Source organism: Staurois parvus, unplaced genomic scaffold (genome assembly GCF_062004578.1).
Source record: "Staurois parvus isolate SC_StPar_1 unplaced genomic scaffold, SC_StPar_1.0 ptg000496l, whole genome shotgun sequence".
Classification (NCBI taxonomy): Eukaryota; Metazoa; Chordata; class Amphibia; order Anura; family Ranidae; genus Staurois; species Staurois parvus.
The window spans coordinates 779,741-807,739 of NW_028318292.1; the positions used below are offsets into that span (position 1 = coordinate 779,741).

The 27,999-nt window shown below is 49.7% G+C and overlaps 1 protein-coding gene and 1 long non-coding RNA gene across 2 annotated transcripts; one reads left to right on the plus strand and one right to left on the minus strand.

Moving 5' to 3' along the window:
- Positions 1-27,814, plus strand: LOC149452119 (uncharacterized). Its single transcript, XM_089689750.1, has 7 exons — positions 1-86; positions 11,130-11,474; positions 18,707-18,826; positions 20,040-20,105; positions 23,082-23,122; positions 27,150-27,214; positions 27,464-27,814. Exons 1-6 carry the CDS (start codon positions 41-43, stop codon positions 27,180-27,182), a joined length of 651 nt encoding a protein of 216 aa, XP_089545876.1. The 5' UTR covers positions 1-40; the 3' UTR covers positions 27,183-27,214; positions 27,464-27,814.
- Positions 22,894-24,711, minus strand: LOC149452120 (uncharacterized). The gene is made up of 2 exons (XR_016314924.1): positions 24,133-24,711; positions 22,894-23,576 (listed from the first exon to the last, which is right to left on the minus strand). It is a non-coding gene; the product is annotated as an uncharacterized LOC149452120 (long non-coding RNA).
- Positions 27,815-27,999: the final 185 nt, after the last annotated feature.

The window sequence follows — 27,999 nt, forward strand, 5'->3', positions numbered from 1 at the left end:
TCCTCGTGTCTGTCACTTGGTGCACATCTTTGGCAGGACCATGCTGGATGGAGGCACTCTGCTAATTATAGTGGCAGCTCTACAAGGTGAGAGAGACATTGTATAGAAGTCTGTCTGTCCTTCTATAGCTGTATGCTACTAGAGTAAGTGGGGTCTGTCTGTCTACCTCCAATGGCTGGACACTGGTGAGGTGAAACTGTCTGTCCTCCCATGGCTGGACACTGGTGGGGTAAGTCTGTCTGTCTGCCCTTCTATGGTTAAACACTGGTGGGACATATCTGTCTGTCTGTCCTCCCATTGCTAGACACTGGTGGGGTGCATCTTTCTATCTGCCCTCTCATGGCTGGACACTGGTGGGACAACTCTGTCTGTCTGTCCTCTCATGGCTGGACACTGGTGGGGCAAATCTGTCTGTCTGTCCTCTCATGGCTGGACACTGGTGGGACAACTCTGTCTGTCCTTCCTATGGCAAGACACTGGTGAGGTGAATCTGTCTGTCCTCCCATGGCTGGACACTGGTGGGGTGAGTCTGTCTGTCTGCCCTTCTATGGCTAAACACTGGTGGAACATATCTGTCTGTCTGTCCTCCCATGGCTGGACACTGGTGGGGTGAATCTGTCTGTCCTCCCATTGCTAGACACTGGTGGGGTGCATCTGTCTATCTGCCCTCTCATGGCTGGACACTGGTGGGACAAATCTGTCTGTCCTCCCATGCCTCGACACTGGTGGGGGGAATCTGTCTGTCCTCCCATGGCTCAACACTAGTGGGGCAAATCTGTCTGTCCTTCCATGGCTGGACACTGGTGGGGTGAATCTGTCTGTCCCCCTATGGCTGGACACTGGTAGGGTGAATCTGTCTGTCTGTCCTCCCATGGCTGGACACTGGTGGGGCAAATCCATCTGTCTGTCCTCTAATGGCTGCACACTGGTGGGGTAAGCCTGTCTGTCTGTCCTCCCATGGCTGGACACTGGTGGGACAAATCTGTCTGTCTGTCCTCCCATGGCTGGACACTGTTGTGAAAAATCTGTCTGTCTGTCCTCCCATGGCTGGACACTAGTGGGAGGGAGTCTGTCTGTCCTCCTAAGGATGGAAACTGGTGGGGGAGTCTATCTGTCTGTCCCCCTATCTCTGGACACTGGTTGGGCAACTCTGTCTGATCTCCCATGGCTGGACACTGGAGGGGCGAGTCTGTCTGTCTCTCCTCCCAAGGTTGGACATGGCTGGGGTGAGTCTGTCTGTACTCCAATGGCTGGACACAGGTGCAGTGAATCTGTCTGTCCTCCCATGGCTGGACAATGGTGGGGCGAATCTGTCTGTCCTCCCATGGCTGGACACTGGTGGGGCGAATCTGTCTGTCCTCCCATGGCTGGACTTTGGTAGGGCTAGTTTGTCTGTCTGTCCTCCCATGGCTGGATACTGGTGGGACAAATCTGTTTGTCTTCGCATGGCTGGACACTGGTGGGGTGAGTCTGTCTGCCTGTCCTCCCATGGCTGGACACTGGTGGGGAAATCTGTTGGTCTGTCCTTCCATGGCTGGACACTGGTGGGGTAAGTCTGTCTGTCCTCCCTTGGCTGGACACTGGTGGGGTACGTTTGTCTGTCCTCCAATGGCTGGACACTGATGGGACAAATCTGTCTGTCCTTCCATGGTTGGACACTGCCAGGGTGAATCTGCCTGTCTGTCCTCCCATGGCTGGACACTGGTGGGGTGAGTCTGTCTGTCCCCCCATGGTTGGACACTAAAGGGGGAGTCTATATGTGTGTGTCAAGGTCCTACCTTTCTTCAGAGCTTGTGCATCTCCATGAGCTGGCCTCCATCTTGGTTTTCTGCAAAGCATGGTGGGAACCTTTATGCCTTCAGGCTTCTGCGGCTCCTCCTCAGAAGGGTGTGGTTGAGCACATTTAAACCTGCTGTCTGCAAGTGTGCTCTGCACTTGTGTCCTGTATGTTGCCCTGTTGCAAGCTCTTGTGTTGTTCCCATTGCTCTCCTGGTAACCGACTCGGCTTGGACAAGACTACTCTCTGCGTTAACCCTTTATCTGACCTCCCGTTGTTGAACCCGGCCCGTGACCTGAGTATTCTTTGCCTACCGTCTAGTACTGTCTGCTCCGTTGTTATTGACCCGGCTTGTCTGACTACTCTACTCGTGATCCCATCTAGCTCCCACCAGCTGTACGCCATTGGCGGCAGTCGTTATCGCAGCTGGGGTCACTCGGGGGCCGCGACCTGGTCTCAGGCTGCGTCAAGTCCATCCCCACCATCAGGGGCCCTGGTGAAGGGTAGCCTGGGGCTTAGACTCCGCGCCCTGAGGGACTCTGGTCTGTGGGTAGTGGCTGTCGTCAGTCGCAGCGTGACCGTACCATAGGCCTGCCTGCCCATTCCAGCGTTCCTGCCCTGACATTACACAAGTGCCATGAATCCTGACGGTGCAGGTACGCCTTCGATCCCTATGTTACTCGCCAGACTTGACCAACAGGATCGCTTGTTGGATCAGTTCGCTCAGGCGTTGCAGGCTCTGCTTGCACGCACAGCGCACCTTACCCCTGGGGCTATTAGGTCAGTTGTTACTCCGGTGGACTCTCCCACTGTTGCTCCGGTTGTTGCACCTACCTCTGCATCTGTTGCGGAACCCGCGGTACCCAGAGGTATGACTGGTTCTGCCCCTCTTCCTCAGCGCTTTGGGGGGGAACCGAGTCAGTGTTGTGGTTTTCTTAACCAAGTGGGGATTTACTTTGAATTAATACCTCACACTTTCCCTACTGAGAGGGCGAAAGTGGGCTTCCTAATCTCGCTGCTCTCTGATAGGGCCTTGGCCTGGGCTAATCCCTTATGGGAGAGGAATGACCCGGTGATTCACGTGTTTACCCGTTTCGTTGCCTCCTTCCGTACGGTATTCGACGTACCCGCTCGCTCCGTTTCTGCTGCCAAATTGCTCATGTCCATGCATCAGGGTTCACGAACCGTTGCCGAGTACGCCATTGAATTTCGTACTTTGGCGGCAGAGGTGGGTTGGAACAATGAGGCTCTGGTGGCTGCTTTCTCTCATGGTCTCTCTGATGCGTTGAAGGACGAGATCGCAGCTAAAGAACTGCCTGTGGAGTTAGAGGCACTCATCTCCTTCCTAATCTTGATTGACACCAGGCTCAGAGAGAGGCCTTCATTTAAGGAGCGGCTGCAGAGGCCTCCTAACCGTTTGGCGCCTACGTTTTCTGTCCCACCCGTGCCTCCCTCTCCTCCCACGCCTCCTGGGGATGGTTTGTCTGGTAGTGAGCCCATGCAGCTGGGGTTTGCTCGCCTTTCCGAGGGGGAGCGGGCCTCTCGGCGTCGGGAGGGTCGCTGCCTGTACTGTGGACTCGGGGGGCATTTTCGGCAGTCCTGTCCGGTCCGTCCGGGAAACGCCCGCACCTGAGATCCTGTCGGGGGCAGATCTTGGGTGGAGTTTCCTCGTCCCCGGTTTCCCGTAAAGATAAACCGCTTATCACCGTTGTCCTCTCTTGGGCAGGAGGCTCGGTGACGGCCCAGGCGCTGGTAGACTCTGGGGCTGGCGGTTTGTTTATGGACAGTTCGTTGCGGCCCAGTACTCCATTCCTCTGCAGGCTCGAGAGACTCCATTGGTTCTCGAGGCGATAGATGGCAGGCCCTTGCAGCCATCGCAGGTTACCCACGAGACCCTGCCGGTGGAGGTAGCTATTGGGGCTGTTCACAGGGAATTGGCCTGTTTCCAGGTAATTTCTTCCCCGCACTACTCCGTGGTTTTGGGCTATCCCTGGCTTCAGAGGCACAATCCGACCTTTGATTGGCGATCGGCCGAGATTCTCTCATGGTCACCACGGTGTGGGGCTGGTTGCATCCGTGGTCCGGTTAAGGTGCTGTGCACCTCCTCGGACTCTGTGCTGCCCACTGAATATGGGGAGTACCTGGACGTGTTTGACAAGGTGCGCGCCGGTGCCCTGCCTCCTCATCGTCCATACGATTGTGCCATAACCTTACAAACTGGTGCTACTCCTCCGCGTGGCAGGGTGTATCCTCTTTCGGTGGCAGAGAATCAGGCCATGGAGGAATACGTTGCGGATGCGCTTTCCCGGGGGCACATTCACAAGTCTACGTCTCCAGCAGGAGCTGGGTTTTTTTTTGTGAAAAAGAAGGGAGGTGAGCTGAGACCCTGCATTGATTTTAGGGGTCTCAATCGGATCACGATTAAAAATGCTTATCCTATTCCGTTGATCACCGAGTTGTTTGACCGCCTCAAGGGAGCAACGGTCTTTACTAAGCTCGACCTTAGGGCTGCCTACAACCTTGTACGGATCAAGGAGGGCGATGAGTGGAAGACCGCGTTCAACACCAGAACCGGCCACTATGAATACCTGGTTATGCCCTTTGGGTTGTGTAACGCACCCGCGGTCTTTCAGGAGTTTATTAACGATGTCTTACGTGACTTGTTGCAGCAGTGCGTGGTGGTTTACTTGGACGATATCCTGGTTTACTCTGCGTCTATGGAGACTCATATCCAGGATGTTAAGCGGGTGCTGCAACGGTTACGTGAAAACAAGCTTTTCTGTAAGCTCGAGAAGTGTGAATTTCACCAATCCCAAGTTGCCTTTTTAGGCTACATCATTTCCCCGATGGGTTTTTCTATGGACCCTGAGAAGGTTTCAGCGGTTCTGCAGTGGCCTCGTCCCAGTGGTCTTCGGTCCATTCAGCGCTTTTTGGGATTTGCCAACTATTATCGGAAGTTTATCAGGAACTTTTCCACATTGGCAAAGCCTCTCTCAGATCTGACCAAGAAGGGCAGTAACCCTCACGAGTGGTCACCCGAGGCCATCTCAGCTTTCAAGGCTCTGAAAGCCGCCTTCACTTCGGCCCCAATTCTGTCTCATCCCAATCCTGGGTTGCCTTTTGTTCTCGAGGTTGATGCATCTGAGACAGGAGTAGGCGCCCTCTTGTCCCAGCGACGGTCACCCGAGGGACCCCTACTTCCTTGTGGGTTCTACTCCAAGAAGCTTTCCTCTGCAGAGTGCAACTACCAGATTGGAGACAGGGAGTTGTTGGCCATTATTCTGGCTCTCAAGGAATGGAGGCACCTGCTTGAGGGTTCTGTGGTCCCGGTCCTAGTTCTCACTGACCACAAGAACCTCACATATCTCTCGGAGGCTAAGAGGTTGACACCCCGTCAGGCCAGGTGGGCTCTGTTTTTGTCACGTTTTAACTATGTGGTCTCTTACTTGCCTGGTTCCAAGAATGTCAGGGCTGATGCCTTGTCGCGGCAATACTCTGAGCTGTCCAGGGAGGACACTGAGCCGACCTCGGTCATTCCTCCTAACCAGATCCTGGCTGCCATTCGTACCAACCTGACTTCTCCCCTTGGGGAGCAGATTTTGGCGGCTCAAACTAACGCTCCCCCTGAGAGACCTGCTGGAAGATGTTTTGTACCTGAGGGATTGCGTACCCCCTTTCTACATACCTACCATAATGCCAAGACTGCCGGTCATCCTGGTAGGAACCAATTGTCCTGGGTCGTTTCTCGGTTATTCTGGTGGCCATCTCTCCGTTCTGACATCGCCTCATATGTAGCAGCTTGTTCGGTCTGTGCCCAGAATAAATCTCCTCGGCACCTTCCATTGGGCCTTCTGCAACCCATTTCCAATGGGGAGCGTCCCTGGTCACACCTGGGAATGGATTTTATTGTGGATCTTCCTGCGTCTCAAGGTCATACGGTCATTCTTATGGTGATCGATCGTTTTTCTAAGATGTGCCATTGCGTTCCATTCAAGAAATTGCCGACTGCACAGGAACTGGCTACGGTTTTCGCCAAGGAGATCTTTCGCTTGCACGGGTTGCCCAAGGTGATTGTCTCGGACCGTGGGAGCCAGTTTGTGTCCAGGTTCTGGCGCGCCTTCTGCTCCCAGTTGGGTATCGAGCTTTCCTTCTCTTCGGCCTACCACCCTCAGTCCAATGGGGCTGCGGAGCGTTCCAACCAGGCCCTGGAACAATTCCTTCGTTGCTATATATCGGATCATCAGGACAACTGGGCCGATCTCCTGCCATGGGCAGAGTTTGCGAGGAACTCGGCTGTCAACTCCTCCTCTGGGATGTCCCCCTTCATGGCCAACTATGGGTTCCAACCCGCTGTATTGCCTGAGTTGTTCTCTCCACAGGACATTCCGGCTGTGGATAACCACCTGGCTGCTCTGCGCTCCTCATGGGGGCAGATTCAGAGGTCCTTGAAGGACTCAGCACAGCGCCAGAAGCTCCAGGCTGATCGTAGACGGTTGCCCGCTCCCTCATACCAGGTCGGAGATCGGGTGTGGTTGTCCACTCGCAACCTCAAGCTTCGGGTGCCCACACCAAAGCTGGCCCTCCGTTTTGTTGGTCCTTTCCGCATTCTTCGCAGGGTGAACCCGGTTGCCTATGCCCTTGCTCTTCCTCCTGGGATGCACATCTCCAATGTCTTCCACGTATCCCTGTTGAAACCTCTGATCTGTAATCGCTTTACTGCCTCTCTGCCTCGTCCTCGTCCTATCAGGGTCGACGGTCATGAGGAGTATGAGGTGAGCCGCATCTTGGATTCTCGGTTGGTCCGCGGTCGGGTACAGTTTTTGGTCCATTGGCGTGGTTATGGTCCCGAGGAACGTTCCTGGGTTCCTTCCGCGGATGTTCATGCTCCTGCCCTCCTCCGCGCTTTTCACGCCCGATTTCCTCAGAAACCTTTTGTGGAGCCACGGAGGGGGAGGGGCCCTTGAGGAGGAGGTACTGTCAAGGTCCTACCTTTCTTCAGAGCTTGTGCATCTCCATGAGCTGGCCTCCATCTTGGTTTTCTGCAAAGCATGGTGGGAACCTTTATGCCTTCAGGCTTCTGCGGCTCCTCCTCAGAAGGGTGTGGTTGAGCACATTTAAACCTGCTGTCTGCAAGTGTGCTCTGCACTTGTGTCCTGTATGTTGCCCTGTTGCAAGCTCTTGTGTTGTTCCCATTGCTCTCCTGGTAACCGACTCGGCTTGGACAAGACTACTCTCTGCGTTAACCCTTTATCTGACCTCCCGTTGTTGAACCCGGCCCGTGACCTGAGTATTCTTTGCCTACCGTCTAGTACTGTCTGCTCCGTTGTTATTGACCCGGCTTGTCTGACTACTCTACTCGTGATCCCATCTAGCTCCCACCAGCTGTACGCCATTGGCGGCAGTCGTTATCGCAGCTGGGGTCACTCGGGGGCCGCGACCTGGTCTCAGGCTGCGTCAAGTCCATCCCCACCATCAGGGGCCCTGGTGAAGGGTAGCCTGGGGCTTAGACTCCGCGCCCTGAGGGACTCTGGTCTGTGGGTAGTGGCTGTCGTCAGTCGCAGCGTGACCGTACCATAGGCCTGCCTGCCCATTCCAGCGTTCCTGCCCTGACAGTGTGTCCTTGTATGGCTGGACACTGGTGGGGAAGTCTTTCTGGCTGTTCTCATTAGACTGGACACTAGTGGGGGAGTCTATCTGTCTGTCCTCATTAGGCCGGACACTGGAGGGGGAGTCTATTTGACTGTCCTCATAAGGCTGGACACTGCTGGGGAAGTGGGTCTGTCTGTCCTTCTAAAGCTGGACACTGGTGAGAAAGGAGTCTGTCTGTCCTCCTCTAGCTGGACACTGGTGGGGGGAAATCTATCTGTCTGTCGTCCTAAGGCCGGACACTGGTGGGGGAGTCTAATTGTCTGTCACCTCATGGCTGGACACTGGTGGGGGAGTCTATCTGTCTGTCCTCATAAGGCTGGACACTGGTGGTGTGAGTCTGTCTGCCTTTCCTCCCATGGCTGGACACTGGTGGGGAGAATCTGTCTGTCTGTCAGTCCATGGCTGGACACTGGTGGGGTAAGTCTGTCTGTCCTCCCATAGCTGGACACTGGTGGGTAGAATCTGTTTGTCTGTCCTTCCATGGCTGGACACTGGTGGGGTAAGTCTGTCTGTCCTCCCATGGCTGGACACTGGTGGGCTAAGTTTGTCTGTCCTCCCATGGCAGGACACTGATGTGACAAATCTGTCTGTCCTCCAATGGCTGGACACTGGTGGGGTGAGTCTGTCTGTTTGTCCTATAAAATTCCTTTACAACCGGTATCCACTACTCCTGCACAATCCAATATGTGTTCAATCCCTGGACGCCAGGATATTACTTTCTCCCCAGAAAGTTCAAAATCAAAAAGTCTTCCACAGCGTCCATTCAGTGAGTATCCCCTAAAATCATATACAGCCTCTCCTTCTTTTTCAGTATCCTTCAATGTGTAATTTTTACATCAAAATCTTCCTCTTCAACTTGATACCCTCAAAAAAATATATATAAACACACATAGTGCATTATCCTTAATACATCACAGCTATCTTAAAAGAATCACACTCACTGAAAAGTGTCAAAATCCATGCGTATCCGCTCCACCACGAGTTCACTTCTATTCGTCTGCGATTCTTACCCTCGGTCTATATTTAACACCTTATGATAAGTTCCACAGACATTTATCTTCAATTCACAACTTCCTCTTTCCGTCCTCCCCTTCACAGGAGATATACCATCCAGAGAAACTCATATAACATAGTGTAATACCATCAATATCTCCATATAGTGTCCTCCCGCGCTCTACCCTTTTGCAATTGTGGCCACCAGTGAAAAGTGATAAAACCAGTCCACCACCTCACAGACCATGCCCCTTACCGGACTAAGATAGCATAGGGTAGAAACAGCTCTTCCCGACCAAAAGTATTCCCGGTTTTCCAATTGTAGCGATATGTAGGTCAGAATATATAAGCATACATAGTGCATTACATACTAAAACCAACGATTTATTCAAGTGAAAAAGCGCTTACAAAAAAAACAGTGCACTCCTGATCCAAACTCAGCATCAGCGTTTGTTCTCTCTAGACCTCATCAAAGATGGCCTCCGCGCAACTTCCGGTCTATGTCTGACGTCACCCCTGACGCGTTTCGTCATTTCCGACTTTCTCAAAGGATGTGTCCGTCAGACCTACGGCCAGTTAAATACTCTCCCTCCGCCCTACCGTGTGCAAAGGCCGCCATCTTAACCCCTGGGCACGACGCCTCCCGGCCCTTTAAGGGTTTCAGAAGCTGGGAGGCGGGGTTTATGGTCATGTGACCGCCTTGACAAGCCGTCACGGCGGTCACATGATCGGGAAAGGTCCCGATCGAAAGAGGAGATCGGGAGCTTTCCGTGAGTACCAGACATGTGTGCTGGGAGCGCTCTCAGCACATATGTTTTCTTTTAATAGAGCGCAAATGTGCGGCCGCTCGGCCCCTAGGCCCAGACCCAGGGAGGCCGCACATTTGCGTTCGGCCGGTGCCAAGAGGTTAAATAGGGGCAAGTACACAGTTCTGGACATCTATAAAGTGCATCTTTCTTGCATTACCAAATACTTATTAAACAAGTACAACAATCTTAATATACATAACTATACATCTAAAACTAGTATATACATATTTTTTATAAAAGAACATAAAACGCATGGCAGTATCACTGGCCAACTGCCATCTAGTGATATATTATACAGTGAAGGAAATAAGTATTTGAACCCCTGCTGATTTTGAATGTTTGCCCACTCATAAAGAAATGATTGGTCTAAAAATTGAATGTTTGGTGTATTGTAACACAGAGAGACAGAATAGCAACAAAAAAGTCAAAAGAAATGCATGTCTAACAAACGATGCGTTTATTTGCATGTTCATGAGGGAAATAAGTATTTGATTCCCTATCATTCAGCAGGATTTCTGGCTCCCAGGTGTCTTTCATACAGGTAACAAGCTGAGATTAGAAGCAGTCTCTTAAAGGGAGTGCTGCTAATCTCATTGTGTTACCTGTATAAAAGACACCTGTCCACAGGAGCAATCAAACCATCAGATTCCAAACTCTCCACCATGGCAAAGACCAAAGAGCTGTCCAAGGATGTCAGGGACAAGATGGTAGACCTACACAAGGCTGGACTGGGCTACCAAACTATGGCCAAGCAGCTTGGTGAGAAGGTGACAACAGTTGGTGCAATCATTCACAAATGGAAGAAACACAAAACAAGTGTCAGTCTCCCTAGGTCTGGTGCACCATGCAAGATCTCCCCTCGTGGAGTGTCAATGATCATGAGAACAATGAGGAATAATCCCAGAACTACACGTGAGGATCTTGTCAATGATCTCCAGGCAGCTGGGACCACAGTCACCAAGAAAACAATTGGTAACACACTACGATGACAAGGACTGAAATCCTGCAGTGCCCGCAAGGTCCCTCTGCTCAAGAAAGCACATGTCCAGGCCCGTCTGAAGTCTGCCACTGAACATCTGAATGATGCAGAGGAGGACTGGTGGGAAGTGTTGTGGTCAGAGGAGACCAAAATCCAGCTCTTTGGCATCAACTCAACTCGTCGTGTTTGGAGGAGGAGGAATGCTGCCTATGACCCCAAGAACACCATCCCAACTGTGAAACATGGTGGTGGAAACATTCTGCTTTGGGGGTGTTTTTCTGCTAAAGGGACAGGACAACTGCACCGCATCAAAGGGCGATGGATGGGGCAATGTACCATCAAATCTTGGGTGAGAACCTTCTTCCCTCAGCCAGGGCATTGAAAATGGGTGGTGGATGGGTGTTCCAGCATGACAATGACCAAAAACACACGGCCAAGGCAACAAAGGAGCGGCTCAAGAAGAAGCACATTAAGGTCCTGGAGTGGCCTAGCCAGTCTCCACACCTTAATCTGATTGAAAATCTGTGGAGGGAGCTGAAAGTTCGAGTTGCCAAACGTCAGCCACCAAACCTTAATGACTTGGAGAGGATCTGCCAAGAGGAGTGGGCCAAAATCCCTCCTGAGATGTGTGCGAACCTGGGGGCCAACTCCAGGTTTCGGTACTACATGAGCACTGACCCCCCCCCCCAGGTGGCCATGGAACACCATGGAGTTTGGTGAAAGTAAGTGGTCCAGATGCTCTTCCATGCTCAGGTGTCACTGGCTGCCTGTTTATTCCAGGTCAGTGAGTGAGAAGGTATAAAAGCCATTGGATCTGGATTCATATGATGGCCAGGCAGCATGCATTTTCAGAAGCACGTCTGCAGTGATAGGTTTCCTCTGAACATGATAACCATCTTGTGTATTCTTCTGTATTTTTCAGCATCTTCTGCGCAGACTCTCGATGTGTATCAGACTCCGAACATTTCTGCCATTGAGCATGGCTTTGTCACCCTCTTCTGTAACTTCACCTTCCATGGAACGTCCATTGGCTACAGCAAATGGTACCGCGACCATGCAGAAGGACATGAGGTGGCCAACACCAGTGAAGGCTACTTCGGCAGAGTGTCCATCGTCAGTCCAGAAGATTTCAAGTGTCGCAAATCCGCCAATATTCAGCTCCACCGGCTGGAACTATCTGACAGCGGCCTCTATATCTGTGAGGTCACCCTGATAACGAACCCCATACAGACCGCATACGGGAATGGAACCTATCTGGAAGTAAAACGTGAGCTACTAAAATCCTGTGAACTCAATCTCTAAAATCTCATAGAAGCCTCAAAATGCTCATGGTCATTTCTAAAGTTGTTTCAGATATGAAGCTTTCATTAAAATAATCCCCGGAGATTCTGCCATGAAGGTCTTGGTTCAGGCACTTCCTGTTAGAGCAGTGGCTCTCAACCTTTCTAATGCCGCGACCCCTTAATACAGTTCCTCATGTTGTGGTGACCCCCAACCATAAAATTATTTTCGTTGCTACTTCATAACTGTAATTCTGCAGTGGGAGGAATAGTGCCTCATCATTGGTGTCAGTGGGAGGAATAGTGCCCCGTCATTGGTATCAGTGGGAGGAATAGTGCCACGTCATTGGTGTCAGTGGGAGGAATAGTGTCCCATCATTGATATCAGTGGGAGGAATAGTGCCCCATCACTGATGTCAATGGGAGGAATAGTGCCCCATCATTGGTATCAGTGGTAGGAATAGTGCCCCCATCATTGGTGTCAGTGGGAGGAATAGTGCCCCATCATTGGTATCAGTGGTAGGAATAGTGCCCCCATCATTGGTATCAGTGGGAGGAATAGTGCCCCCATCATTGGTGTCAGTGGTAGGAATAGTGCCCCATCATTGGTGCCAGTGGTAGGAATAGTGCCCCATCATAGGTGTCAGTGGGGGGAATAGTGCCCCATCGTTGGTGTCAGTGGGAGGAATAGTGCCCCATCGTTGGTGTCAGTGGGAGGAATAGTGCCCCATCGTTGGTGTCAGTGGGAGGAATAGTGCCCCATCGTTGGTGTCAGTGAGAGGAATAGTGCCCCATCGTTGGTGTCAGTGGGAGGAATAGTGCCCCATCATTGGTGTCAGTGGGAGGAATAGTGCCCCATCGTTGGTGTCAGTGGGGGGAGGAATAGTGCCCCATCGTTGGTGTCAATGGGAGGAATAGTGCCCCATCATAGGTGTCAGTGGGGGGAATAGTGCCCCATCATTGGTGTCAGTGGGGGGAATAGTGCCCCATCATTGGTGTCAGTGGGGGGAATAGTGCCCCATCATTGGTGTCAGTGGGGGGAATAGTGCCCCATCATTGGTGTCAGTGGGGGGAATAGTGCCCCATCATTGGTGTCAGTGGGGGGAATAGTGCCCCATCATTGGTGTCAGTGGGGGGAATAGTGCCCCATCATTGGTGTCAGTGGGAGGAATAGTGCCCCATCACTGGTGTCAGTGGGAGGAAAAGTGCCCCATCACTGGTGTCAGTGGGAGGAATAGTGCCCCATCATTGGTGTCAGTGGGAGGAATAGTGCCCCATCATTGGTGTCAGTGGGGGGAATACGGCCCCATCATTGGTGTCAGTGGGAGGAATAGTGCCCCATCATTGGTGTCAGTGGGAGGAATAGTGCCCCATCATTGGTATCAGTGGGAGGAATAGTGCCCCCATCGTTGGCGTCAGTGGGAGGAATAGTGCCCCATCGTTGGCATCAGTGGGAAGAATAGTGCCCCATCGTTGGCGTCAGTGGGAGGAATAGTGCCCCATCGTTGGCGTCAGTGGGAGGAATAGTGCCCCATCGTTGGCGTCAGTGGGAGGAATAGTGCCCCATCGTTGGCGTCAGTGGGAGGAATAGTGCCCCATCGTTGGCGTCAGTGGGAGGAATAGTGCCCCATCGTTGGCGTCAGTGGGGGGAGGAATAGTGCCCCATCGTTGGCGTCAGTGGGGGGAGGAATAGTGCCCCATCGTTGGCGTCAGTGGGGGGAGGAATAGTGCCCCATCGTTGGCGTCAGTGGGGGGAGGAATAGTGCCCCATCGTTGGCGTCAGTGGGGGGAGGAATAGTGCCCCATCGTTGGCGTCAGTGGGGGGAGGAATAGTGCCCCATCGTTGGCGTCAGTGGGGGGAGGAATAGTGCCCCATCGTTGGCGTCAGTGGGGGGAGGAATAGTGCCCCATCGTTGGCGTCAGTGGGGGGAGGAATAGTGCCCCATCGTTGGTGTCAGTGGGGGGAGGAATAGTGCCCCATCGTTGGTGTCAGTGGGGGGAGGAATAGTGCCCCATCGTTGGTGTCAGTGGGGGGAGGAATAGTGCCCCATCGTTGGTGTCAGTGGGGGGAGGAATAGTGCCCCATCGTTGGTGTCAGTGGGGGGAGGAATAGTGCCCCATCGTTGGTGTCAGTGGGGGGAGGAATAGTGCCCCATCGTTGGTGTCAGTGGGGGGAGGAATAGTGCCCCATCATTGGTGTCAGTGGGGGGAATACGGCCCCATCATTGGTGTCAGTGGGAGGAATAGTGCCCCATCATTGGTGTCAGTGGGAGGAATAGTGCCCCATCATTGGTGTCAGTGGGAGGAATAGTGCCCCATCGTTGGTATCAGTGGGAGGAATAGTGCCCCCATCGTTGGCATCAGTGGGAGGAATAGTGCCCCATCGTTGGCATCAGGGGGAGCAATAGTGCCCCAACATTGGCGTCAGTGGGAGGAATAGTGCCCCATCGTTGGCGTCAGTGGGAGGAATAGTGCCCCATCGTTGGTATCAGAGGGAAGTATAGTGCCCCATCGTTGGTGTCAGTGGGAGGAAAAGTGCCCCATCGTTGGTGTCAGTGGGAGGAATAGTGCCCCATCGTTGGTGTCAGTGGGGGGAGGAATAGTGCCCCATCGTTGGTAATAGTGACACCAATGATTGGGCACTATTCCTCCCACTGACAGCAATGATACTTACCTTGCTGACCCCTGCTCCAGCCTGGGCTCGCTCGCTCCCTCCCTCTCCCATTATACAAACACTTACCGGTCAGATGGCTTCCTTCTCCGGCCGCTTTCCTCCTCTTCACTCGCTCGTGCTTCGCGGTGCCGCTCGGCTCCTCCTTTCCAAGCTCCACCTCCTCGCCGGTGATTGGCCGCCTGTGTGCCTCTCTTGAGCTACAGTTCCGGCGGCCAATCACCGACGAGGAAGGATTGATCCCGGGGGTGTGTCCAGATGACAGGGATGTCATCCCGCCCACACCTGCAGACGGATCAAGGAGCGGTGTCTCGGTTCCTAAGGCCATCGGAAATATGTGTTTTCCGATGGTCTTAGGCGACCCCTGGGAAAGTGTCGTTCGACCCCCAAAGGGGTCGCGACCCCCAGGTTGAGAACTGCTGTGTTAGAGGGTCATAACTCCCTGCCTCTCAGTTGCCGCCATCCCCACTGTTTTGTGCATGGAATATCCCCCACCATTGTGTACAAAATGCCCCAACTTTGTGTGCATGGAATACCTCCCACCCCACCTTTGTACGTACAGAATGCCCCATCCCCCACTGCTTCATGTATAGAATAACCACCAACATTGTGTACAGAATGCCCCCACTGCTCATGTATAGAATGATGCCATCCCCATCAGTGGCGTAGCGTGGGAGTGGAACAGCTTGCACGGTAGTCCTGGGCGCAACATTTAGCGAGGCGCAGAAATTAGTCCTGTTCCACTCCAGGCCCCAAAAAGAGGCCACCACTTCACTCACAGTACTAGTGCCTGTATCTCACTCCCACTGTCATGGCCGAGACCATGTTCTGCCTCTGGCCACCACTGCCCACTTTCTGGTTGCTAGGACTGCCAGGCGTCTAATGGCGTCATTAATACAAAGAGAGGCCCCAGCATTCAGAGTGGGGGAGGATGATGTAACTTCTTCTCCTCCTAGTGCTCAACTTCACCCACCAAGGGGTGTATATAGGTTTTGTACTGCCCTAGGCAACACAAAAATTGCCCCCCACCCCCCCACGGAGAGACCCTGCCACCGACCAACCGCCCCCTCCCCCATGAAGAGAGCCTGACATTGACCAACAGTACCCCAGCCCCCCCCCCCCACCTGAGTCTTCCACTACCACCGCCCCCCATACGGTCGCAATCTCCCCCCACCACGGTGAGAGAGAAGACACTACCCTTCACAGCTCCAGACATCCCCGGGAACAAGAATCAGGCTCTGCATACACCATCAAGCAGCCCGCAGCCTCTCTCAGATCCCACCTGGTCCCCATGCTGCGTGTGTCCCTTCTTCCATCCCTTCTTTCGAGGGGCGGCGCTGCCCCCCTCAAAAATGCCGCCCTAGGCAAATGCTTTGTTTGCCTTGTGGTAAATACACCCCTGCACCCACCTCCTTCAACTTCTGCAGTGGCGGCCCCCTGCTCATTGCTCAGAAAGGGAAGGCGGGAACAGGATTTGAGTCTGTGGGGTGAAGCCGGGGATGGAACCAGTTGGGCTGTCATGAGGGAACTGCCAATGCAGGGATAAAAAGGTTGGCAGTTGAGCTGGTGCTGGACGCCAGAGTGCTCTCAGAGGGATTTAAAGGGCAGGAGGAGGTGGTCACATCCTTAGATTTCAGGAATTCATGCTTGGACTGGTAACCCTTCACTTTTGGTTGATGTGACCCCCCCCAAAAGTGAAGAACTACAAGTCCCAGAATGAACCCCTGAGGATTCAGGTGAGAACGTGACACCCCCTCCCAAAAAAAGTCCCAGAATAAAGCCCAAATAAAAATTTTTGCAAACGAGTAAAGCAGTTTTCGGCAGAAGAGACATAGAAAATGTCTTCTATCAGAAGGTCCACCCTGCTGGCACATTTGCAGGCAAGGTTTTCCATTGAAACATTTACAGATTTCTGTTCCACAAAACAAACCAAAAATAGCGATGTCAGTTTCTACATGAATGACACCATGGAGGCTTTTAGGGAACTAGAATCATTCAGAGACTTTTGATGTCCACTTCAAGGCTGAGGAGTCTGCTGAGTTCAGGATTTGCCAGCTGAGCCCCCACCGAGCAGCAACACAGGAAAAGACTGCGACTCGGTGCTGCAAATTCCCGCTCAATATTCCATAGGCTCTCGCTTTCCTTCCCTCTCTCTTTTATATTAAAAGATAACTGTGTAGAGAACTCAATAGCTCAAACTGACATTTACATTGCAGTTCCTTCTCCTTATTGGATGGTTCAGTCTGTAGTTTCAGTCACATGCCCAGGATGAAAGCAGGGACCATCTACTGTGTTGTTTCCTTAGTTAACCCATAGTGCTCTTGCAGTCCTTTGCCAAGGGTTACGTATTTAATCGTAAAGCAAAAATTCAAGTTAAAAATCAGTTTGCAAACTTATAAAACTTTTTACTTATTGAAAAATAAGATTTACCCAGCGGCGCCCCAAGGCAGGTGCGGGGTGTGCGGTCCGCACCGGGTGACACCGACTGCACGGGGTGACACCGGACCCGCTCCAAGAAAAGGTAAGTTGTAAAGCAAGCCGACGATCTCCACAGGATAGATCCGATCCATCCTGCGGGGACCGCCGGCTTTCTTTACAACTTACCTTTTCTTGGAGCGGGTCCGGTGTCACCCCCGTATAGCTTGCAAGCCGACGATCCTGCGGGGATCGTTGGCATGAAACCAATACGGGGCGACACCGGACCCGCTCCAAGAAAAGGTAAGCCGTAAAGATAGCTGACGATCCCCGCAGGATGGACCAGATCTGCGGATTGAGCATAATGGATCGGAGTCTGATCCATTATGCTCAATCCGCAGATCCGATCCATTCTGCGGGGATCATCGGAGGGGGTGTCAACAAGTGTTACCGCACCGGGTGACACCAACCCTAGGGACGCCTCTGGATTTACCCCAAACCATTTTAGCTTTCTTATCACATAATTGTACAACATTCACCATATGCTAGTCTTGCAGGACTTTCCCAGTTAAAGAAAGTATAAAAAAAAATTCTTGTAGCACCTCTTCATGTAAAAATGCAGTTTACAGAACTCAATAGATCACAATGTCAACCATCCAGGCAGCTGCAGTCTACTTTCTTTACTGTAGGTGGAGCTCTTCCACAGCAGCACTGCAATTGCAGAGGAAGTCGAGAGGAACATGGTTCCTCTATGGTTTTTTGAGTCACTGGGGAAGCCATCCAATTGGATGATGTCGCCCCATGTGACTCTAGCAGCCATCTTGGGGTCAGGCCGAGCCTTTTTAAGGCCCTGGCTCCCAGATTTTGGGCATCTTTCGCGAGTGGGTAGAGTAGGGACTTGTACCCCAGCTGGTAGGGACTGAACTAGTGTCAGGGAAATGTTTCCGATTGTGGCTGACTTTAGAAATGGCTTTATGGCCCTTCCCTATAGTACAGCATGTTGTAAGCTGCACTTGGGACTATCATTTTTGCACTTGGGACTATCATTTTTTTTTTCTTGCATTTTGCCCTCCAGATGATTTACCCCCCCCCCTTCCCACTTAATGACCAGGCCATTTTTTGTGTTACGGCACTGCACTACTTTAACTGACAATTGCACGGTCATGCAACGCTGCACACAAATTAAATCTATGTCCTTTTTCCCAGAGATGGAGCTTTCTTTCGGTGGTATTTGATCGCCTGTGAATGTTTTATTTTTTGCGCTATAAACAAAAAAATACAATTTTGAGAAAAAAATTATATTTTTGACTTTTTGCTATTAAACATGACCAGTAAAAAAATTAAGAAAATCAAATTTCCTCATAAGTTTGGGGCAAAATGTATTCTGCGACATGTCTTTGCTAAAAAAAAAATCCCAATACGTGTAAATTAATTGGTTATAGCGTCTACAAATGGCGGTATATATTTTTTTTACTAGCAATGGTGGCGATCAGTGACTTATAGCGGGACTGCGGCGGGCATTCTGACACTGGGGGGGAACTGACTTGGTGCCATTGACACCAATACAGTGATCAGTACTAATAAAAAGCACTGACACTGTACTAATGGCACTGGGCAGGAAGGGGTTAATATCTGGGGTGATCAAAGGGTTAACTGTGTGCTGTTTTACTATGTGCTTTCCACTGTACGCACACTGCTTTGTATGGCTCTGCTATGCAGAGCCATACAAAGCAGTGTGCTGGAGCTGACAGGGGAGAGATCTGTATTGTTTACATACAGTTCTCTCCCCCTGTCGGTATTACTTTACAGCCGAGGCCATGAATGGCAGCACGGATAGGATGCGCGCATGGCGTTCGCACATCCCCTACCTGGCAATGCAAAATCACGTATATATATATATATATATATATATATATACGTGATTTTGCGCACCTCTGCCGCCCTGTAGCAGTATTTCTGCTATAGGGCGGCGGTAAAGCGGTTAATAGACGCGGCTCTAAATAGAAAATCATGTGGTCCCCTTGAAGATTTATCGCACTGTTTCTTTTGAGTTTCATGTGCCTAAAGTGAAGTCATTTCTTTGTTTATTTCCTCTTGTGCCATTTCTATAATTGTATCTTCCTCTCCTGGCAGAATTTGTCGAGGACAATACGAAGTTGCAGCTCAGCATTACAGTTAGTTGCAGCACAATCGCCGTCATCGCCATCCTTATATTCACAGCTGTAGCCATTTTCCTCGGATACCACAAGAAATGTGAGTGTTGGACCAGCCTATTACCAATCATTCTGTTCAGGAGGTCGTATGAAATCTTCGTCAATGACACGACCTTCCACCAGTCCAGACTATTATAATAAATCAGAAATCAGGGAAAATGTGTAAACTAAAGTATTTTAACCCAATTCCACCTACTGTCTCCCAAACTCTTCTGCTCTCCTTCATACCCAACCATTAGGTGGAACATGGAGGTGACCCCACTGTGTAGCAGATCCAGGCCACCAATCACAGAGGAGAATGGGGGGGGGGAGCATGGTGATCTAATATCTACCCAGGATAGGAGGCCCCAAGACAATGGCGGATTCACTGATTGAGAACTGGCCTACTAGACAAAGTTTGCAGGAGATCTAGATGTAGAGCCTAACGTATTAAGGAGAGAAGAGAATGTGACCTTCAATCACATGTAGGAGATATTGCCATTTTTGTAATATCTGTTAATACAAATTAAAGATATTCTGGTGCAGAGAGGTTTGGCATCCAGCATATAGGGCAGGTAAACAGCATATCGGGCACCAAAAATGAAACGGTGACCATAAATAGTCCATAAAACACATCAGTCTTAATCGGTCTTAATGTGGGATGGGGGGTACAGTCATGTCCGCCATCCTCAGAGTTCGGCCATCTTTGTAATTCCTGTGCACATGATTGGATGTTTGAAGTGATTCAGATTCGGACCCGTCGACAGGCCCTTATTATCAGCACGGACTTCACTTTCTCTGGTAGAGCAGAATAAGAAGCCCATTGGGAAATGATGGTGGCCACTTCTAGGAGTGATAGTTACACAGGTTGTATGGATGTAGCATCAATAATCAAATAGGAGTTGTGATTCTTAGATAATATTGCAGTTTTCTTCATCAACCCCTCAAATGGGTCTCCAGACAGCATGGCCTCCATGACAGAGGCACAGTGACACCCTCTCATGCCTTCTCATGCCTATGGCAAAGCCTGTATAACACCTGGTTCGTGTTGACAAATTATGCAAAGCGAGTAGAAAGAATTCAGAAAAATTATTTTTAAGGGGCAGATGTGTTGAAGGCAGTCAATCAATTGGCCTGATTATTGCACCTGATTATGGTTACTGTGAACAGGTCATATACAGTAGGAATGATTGGGATTTGAAGGTGTGAAGAGGCCTTTCTTGACCTATGTAGGGTCTTTGTGTAATATTGAATTGTCTCTTCTCCTCCTCCAGTGTTTGATTGTCTTCTGCTGAGGATGATGGGAGATAACGAAGTCCACATCTATTGTATAGCAGAAGGTAAAAATTATTAATACCATATAATCATAAAGAGGGGAAAATACAGTGCATCCAGAAAGTATTCCTAGCGCTTAACTTTTGCCACTTCTGTCTGACCACTCTACCATACAGGGCTGATTGGTGGAGTGCTGCAGAGATGGTTGTTCTTCTGGAATGCTCTCCTCTCTCCACAGAGAAATGCTGGAACTCTTTCAGAGTGACCATCAGGTGCTTGGTTACCTGCCTGACTAAGGCCCTTCTCCCTCGATCACTCATTTTGGCCAGGCAGCCCGTTCTAGGAAGATTCCCGGTGGTTCCAAAATTCTTCCATTTATGGATGATGGAGGCCACTGTGCTCACTGGGACCTTCAATGCTTCAGAAATGTTTCTGTACCCTTCCCCAGATCTGTGCCTTGATACAATCCTGTCTCGGAGGTCTACGGACAATTCCTTGGACTTCAAGGTTTGGTTTGTGCTCTGACATGCACTGTTAGCTGTGGGACCTTCTATAGACAGGTTTATGCCTTTCCTAATCATGTCCAATCAACTGAATTTCCCACAGGTGGACTCCAACCAAGTTGTGGAGACATCTCAAGGATGATCAGTGGGAACAGGATGCACCAGAACTCAAAGTTAAGAGCTGGGAATACTTTCTGGATGCACTGTACATGGGATGACATAGGAAAGACCCAAGGTTATTGACCAGTCAATCGATGAGTGAAACAGTTGCGTCAGCGCTAGTACATGGCATTCATGGCCAGACTAGGGGAATAAGCAGCACAGGAACCCTGTCCATATGGCTGTCTGCAAGGGCCAGGTCAAGGTGTAAGCAGAAGTGGCAAATTGGCACTTCAACTGGGCAGGCGGGAAGACCAGAACCTGAAGCCTATGCTAGTGAAGTGGTTGGCAGCACAGGGGAGGTGCTTCACCTTGGGTGCCTAAAGACCTTGCCCCAGCACTGTTCTCTGCTTCCTCCATGGAGGAGACCTAAGCAGGAAAATGGAGGGTTAAAACAGAACAAGCAATAGGTGTGTCAGGGAATGGTCCAGTTCAGAGTAGGGAAAGAAAGAAGCTGAGTAAAGAATTGGTGTGTTGGGTAAGGAGACCTGTGCAGTGCAGGGAAAAGAGTGAAGCAGAATAGGCAATGGGTGTGTTCAGGGGAGGAAATCTGTGCAGGGAGGTACAGGATAGCCAATGGATGCGCTGAAGAGATATCTGTGCAGAACAAGGGAGGAATGAAACAGAATAGACAATTAGTGTGTTGGGGAGGGAACCTGCGTTGATGAGGGAGGAAACAGGATAAGCAATGGGTGCATCAAGGAGGAGACCTGTGCAGGGGGTACAGGATAGCCAGGAGAAGACTTGTGCAAAGTGAGGGAGGGAGAAAACAATATAGTTAATGGGTGTGTCAGAGGAGGGGACCTGTGCAGAGCAGAGGAGGGAAGAAACAGGATAGACAATGGGTGTGTCTGGGAAGAGACCTGCACAGAGCAGGGGAGGGAGGAGGCAGGATAGTCAATGGGTGTGTTTTGGGAGGGGATCTGCACAGAGCAGGGGAGGGAGAAAACAGGATAGTCAGTAGGTGTGTTGGGGGGGACCTGCGCAGAGCAGGGGAGGGAGGAAACAGGATAATCAATGGGTGTGTTGGTGGGGCCTGCGCAGAGCAGGGGAGGGAGGAAACAGGAGAGTTATTGGTGTGTGGGGAGGGGATCTGCGCAGAGCAGGGGAAGGAGGAAACAGGATAGTCAGTAGGTGTGTTGGGGGGGGAGGGGCCTGCACAGAGCAGGGGAGAGAAGAAACTAGATAGTCAGTAGGTGTGTTGGGGGGGCCTGCACAGAGCAGGGGAGGGAGCGAGCAGGGTAGTCAATGGTGTGTAGGGAGGGGATCAGCACAGGGCAGGGGAGGGAGGAAAAAGGATATTCAATGGGTGTGTTGGGGAGGGGACTTGTACAAAGCAGTGAGGGGAGCGAACAGGATAGTCTAGTTGATGGGTGTATTGGGGGAGGGACCCTGCGCAAAGCAGGGGAGGAAGGAAACTAAATAATTAGTAGGTGTGTTGGGGAGGGCGCCTGCACAGAGCAGGGGAGGGAAGAAAACAGGATAGGCAATGGGTGTGTCAATGAGGAATGCCTGCTGTGCCATGGCAGGCAGAATTGGATAACTCTACATTCTCTGGCCCGGCAGACACTTCATTTTCCTGTTATCTGCTGCTAATCTGGATTGTCAGTGATTGCGGGGGAGGTGGAGATTGGCAGCCTATCATATATACTGTACATATTGGTATCTTATTGCAATGTATGCATGGGGACACCGATGATGGAATCACATAGCTATCAAAAGTTTAAAGTGTATCGATAGCAAAACAGTTTCTTTTTTTTTTCTTGGTTAGAGCCTCTGCTTTTTTTTGCTGTCTGGTGTCACTTCCCGTCCCAGAGACAAAACAGGAACATAAATGAAATCTCCCAAAATGAGGGAATATATGGAATATTCCACACCTTAGGCAGCTGTCACAAGAACCGGTGTTCTCTTTGGAAGAGTTCCCCTTACCTCATCTGCTGGTGACAACTCTAACATTCTGCATTCCTCCTCACTTTCTATTTTGGGAACAATGGTCAAAGGGTAAATCTCTAAAATGGGAACACAGACAGCAAAAAAAATCCCTTCCACACTCCTCAAACTAGAAAAAAAGAGTTTTGCCTTCACATCCACTGTGAATTCATCATGGGACACTTTGGTGCTCTGCTGTGGAAATATGATGACCATTACATAGGGAGTGACTTGTGCAGGAATTGTACATGGGGAAAAAATGGAGTGTTCCTTTAAGGGGACATTTTTAATAACAAGAGTGCAGACACAATCACAGGAATTATAATTATTATCCCAGGAGAAAACAAAGATGCATCTAACATGCAGAAGGCTATAAAAGGATAAAAAGGGTTACACTCCTGTGAATGTTTTCAGCGTTTATATAACGTGTATGTTTCTTTTTTCTCCTAGAAGTAAGAAATTACATTGATGAAGAGCCGATTCCCCAACAGGTGATTCTGTTTGCCCATATCAGACACTCAGAGTTCAGGAAGTGTCAGGAAGAGCCGTCATGTGACTGATTGGAGGAGTCAACAGGCTAAGCGCCATTTGTCCACCATGTCTATGAGTTCTGATTTCATAATACACTTCTAAGACAGGCAAACATGTAACAGATCACTACTAAAATCTCTGTATATCCCCAAAGAAAAGTAAATCTTTCACCCTTGAAAGTGCAAATATCAAAAACCTTTTCTTCAGACCTTCACCCAGACCTAATACCCTTCCTTTACTTCAAAATGTCCCAAACACAGTTCAAAAGTTGTTCGCCAAATGTCCCAAATAAAGTTCAAAAGTTGTTCGCCAAATGTCCCAAATAAAGTTCAAAAATAATCCACCAAATTTCCACACTATTCAATCTTCCAAACGTGATAAAATGTCCAATTCGTCACTTCAAATCCAAGGTACCTCAAAAAAATATAAACTAAATATAGTGCATTATCTCTCAAATAATACAATATTCTGTGATGCCATGCAAGTCACTCGTGAGACAAAAAAAAAAAAATTATATAAACATAAATTAAATAAAGAAATAAATACAAAAATTCTTTGTGACTACCAAATATGAATAAATACATAAAGTAAAGTGAATAAAGTGAGTCCACCTACACACCCCCACTCGTGAAGTGGGTATAATTCACAGCAACTGGACTAGTGATTTACAAAGTGCATTACATACATTCTCAACAGCCCCTTCCCTCAAGGAGCTTACAATCTAAGATCCCTAACTCACGTTGTTCTGCCCTCACTATACGTGGCTGAGGTATAATTAGACAGACAGATAACCCCCCTCCCTTAACAACTCATTGATGCAGGCGCTAGGTCCTCTTTTCAACTTTTATTGCAGGGGAGTTAAGAGTAAAACTACAAATGAAAGAAATAACATTCAATCAGTGTATACAATATACAAAATATACAGTCCTGACACATTAGTCTAACTAACTGTCAAGGTCCTACCTTTTACCTGAGGTTATGTTACTCCATGTGCTGGCGTCCATCTTGGATTCTGCTGTGCATGGTGGAAATCCTTTTATGCCTTCAGGTCTCTGAGGTCCATCCCCCAGAGGGGTGTGGCTGATGACATATAAGCCTGTGGCCCGCACATGCTCTTTGCACTTGTGTCTTTGTCTTCCTACAGCTCTGTGTATATGCTCGTGACTCTTCTGGTATCTGACTCGGCTTGTGATTAAGACCCTTCTCTGTGTTTTCCTTTGATCTGACCTTCCGTTGCTGAACCCGGCCCGTGACCTGCGATTCTCTGTCTACTGTTCTGTACCGTTTTGTCCCGTTGTTGTCGATCCGGCTTGCCTGACTACGCTATTGTCATTTTCACCAGCTACACGCCATTGGCGGCGGCCATTACCGCAGCCGGGGTGTCTCGGGGGCCGCGACCTGGTTCCTGGCTGCATCAAGTCCATCCCCACCATCAGGGGCCCTGGTGAAGGGCAGCCTGGGACTTAGACTCCGCGCCCTGAGGGACTTCGGTCTGTTGGTGGTGGTTGTCGTCAGCCAGTGCATTACCCTGCCACTAGGCCTACCTGTCCGTTCCTGACACTAGAGATAGGTTTTAAACATACCGGCGATGTTTCCGATAGGCTGACGACAGAACTGCAGCTGAATACATGTGGAGTCCTATGGAGGAGATGTAAGATGGCTGCTAGGAAATGTCTCTAAGACCTCATGGTGAAGACTATAGGATGAAGGGAAAATTACGGTGGCTTTTAGGCAACAATATGTGTAACTACAGAAAAGAATCTATAAACCTGTAATTATTCAAAAGAGCCACTAGATGGCGATACTACAATTTACCTTACATTCCATAGCATAATAAACTAACAAAGGACATAACAAAAGCATATGCTGAAGGCATGACACACATACTAGGGGCCAGTGGGGAAAAGGGCCAAAGATCCTGCTAGGGCACTTTGGTTTGTGGGAGGAAACCCAGGCAAGAACAAGGAGAACATACAAACCCCATGCAGATATGCATTGCATCTTGAAAAGTTCTTTGCAGCAAAAGGAAAAAGGAAGCATAAATACCTCTGTTGCAGTGGTGTATTTAGGTTTCGTGCTGCTCTAGGCAACACAAAAATTGCCCCCCCCCCCATGGAATGACCCTGACACCAGCCAATACCCACCTTCCCCATGAAGAGAGCATAACATTGACCAACAACACCCTAGCCCCTGCTCCCACCCGAGAGCGCCTTGCACTACCACTGTTCCCCATACACTGGCAACCCCCCCTCCTCCCGCCTCAGCAAGAGATAGGACACTCACCTTCACAGCTCCCCAGGAACAAGAGTCAGGCTCTGCATACACCATCAAGCAGCCCACAGCCCCTCTCAGATCCCGCCTGGTCCCCGTGCTGCGTGTGTCCCTTCTTCCTTTCCTTCTTTCAAGGGACAGCATTGCCCTCCTGAAAAATGCTGCCCTAGGCAACTGCCTTGTTTGCCTTGTGGTAAATACACCCCTGCTCTGTGGTGCATTAATGCTTGCTTCACTAAACAGAAATGCTGCACATACAATTGCAGGAAAAAAAAACAATTTACGTATCTCAAAGTGTGCCTACAACACACACAAGCTAGCGATCCATCCTAGCAAACAAGCATGTACAATGTATGTGATAGGCATGCACTTAGCAGTTACTTAACTTGGTCCTTCCTGGTGATGGAGTCTTCATTCTTTGATTCAGGATTGATCTCCAGGCTGCTCCTTGCTTCTTGGAGTTCTGCAAAACAATGAGTTAATTTGTCTTCTGAGCACATGGCTGTCCAAAGTCCTCCGGCCCCTCCCCATACTTCCTGTAGCATCACTTCCTGTCCTGAGCTCATGAACCAGTCCAACGAGTTCATAAGCATATGAATAGTAGAGGTCTAGCTTTCAAAAGCAACACATGTATAGTAACTAAAATGTTACACATGTGCTATGAAAATCAAGAGGTGGAATGTGGTGCTGCTGTGACTATTTTGGTGAACGTTTATAGCACAGATCTGTTAAATAACATTTTGAGTTACATGTGTTGTTTTTGGAATCTAGTAGTTGCCTATTTATATGCTAATGAACTTGTTGGAATGGTTCATGAGCTCAGGATAGGAAGCAATGCTACAGGAAGTTGGGGAAGTATAAGTGTAAGGAAAGTACTGCCGACAACTAGCAATTGTCAGAGGACGGATCGGCACCGATCAGTGCCACCCACCTGTGCCCAGCAGTGCCACCCACCTGTACCCATCAGTGCCTAGTAGTGCCACCCACCTGTACCCACCAGTGCCACCCACCAGTGTAGCCCACTTTTGCCTAGCAGTGCCAGCTACAAGTGCCCATCAGTGCCACCCACCTGTGCCCAGCAGTGCCACCCACCTGTACCCATCAGTGCTGCCCATCAGTACCACCCATCAGTGCCCCCCATCAGTTCCCAGCTGTGCCTGCAGTCAATGCCACCCATCAGTGCCGCCTATCAGTGCCCATCATTGTTGCGCATCAGTGCAGCATCATCAGTGCCGGCTCATCAGTGCTGCCTATCAGTGCCCATCAGTGCTGCCTATCCGTGCCACCTCATCAGTGCTGCCTATCAGTGCCCATCGATGCTGCCTATCATTGCTGCCTATCAGTGCTACCTATCAGTGCAGCCTCATCAATGCACATCAGTGAAGGAGAACAATTACCTGTTTGCAAAATTTTATAATAGAAACAAAGAAACTTTTTTTTTTGCTCTTTTTTTGTTTATAGCGCAAAAAATAAAACACCCAGCGGAGAATAAATACCACCAAAAGAAATTGTGAGAGCGCTGAAAGCTGAAAATTGGCCTGGGCAGAAAGGGGATATAAGTGCTTGGTAGGCAAGGGGTTAAAAGACGCTAAGCAAAATAAGATAGTGACCTGGTTGGGATTCAAACCAGGGACCCTAGTGCTGCAAGACAGAAGTGCTAACTACTAAGCTACCATTTTATCACCATCACTGATAAGTGTAATCTTATTTCCACAGATATATCATGCTGAGAACCAATTCTACATATAGAACAATGGACAATATGATGCAACACCAACCAGGTACGAAGAATCAGTCTTAGGTCCAATTATTGAGACTTGGTGGGGGAAGAGATGCTGACTCCACTAATAATGGAAGAGCATTGCATTCTCTTTGCCATATTGACTCTCTGATCCAGAGAAAGCTCCACCACAGCTGTATTGTCTCCTCTGGGCTTCAGGAGTTCAGACCAGAGATTGTTGGTCAATGTTGTCTCTACTCACTCCCTTGTGTATTATTACAATTGCTTTTTATTATTACCTTTCCAACAGATACTGAGCATAAAAAGTCCTTTTCTTCAGAGCTGAGAATCAGCAATACTGGCAGCCAAGGCCCAGCATGACTCCACCAGAGAACAGATGCCCCATTCTGCGCTTTGAAGAATAGGAGAGGCCAACCCCAAGACCTCTATGGCTGAATTATTAGAATGACGGAAATGTGCGTTCCTTGGATGATCTTCAGCATTGTCCAACCAATAGAGCAAGAAATACATTTGGAGTACAGTGTGAAGGACTATCTCGCTGGTGATTATTCTGCTAGGATAAAGGAAATGTGTCACCACCATCGGTGACCAAATGGCACATGGGCTTGTAGATGTTATTTGTTCATTCGCCATTTACAGTGGGGAAAATAATTATTTGATCCCCTGCAGATTTTGTCAGTTTGCCCACTTACAAAGCAATGAAGGGTCTATAATTTTTATCATAGGTATATTTTAAATTGTAGAGATGGAATATCAACCAAAATTCAGAAAAAACACGATACAAATGTTATAAATGGAGTTGCAGTTCAGTGGAGTAAAATAAAT

Excerpts from the sequence above, each read along its gene's own strand:
- LOC149452119 (XM_089689750.1), top strand. The coding sequence starts at position 41 with ATGCTGGATGGAGGCACTCTGCTAATTATAGTGGCAGCTCTACAAG. Across the intron at positions 11,475-18,706 it reads AACCTATCTGGAAGTAAAAC|AATTTGTCGAGGACAATACG; the intron begins GTGAGCTACTAA and ends CTCTCCTGGCAG. Across the intron at positions 20,106-23,081 it reads CATCTATTGTATAGCAGAAG|AAGTAAGAAATTACATTGAT; the intron begins GTAAAAATTATT and ends TTTTTCTCCTAG.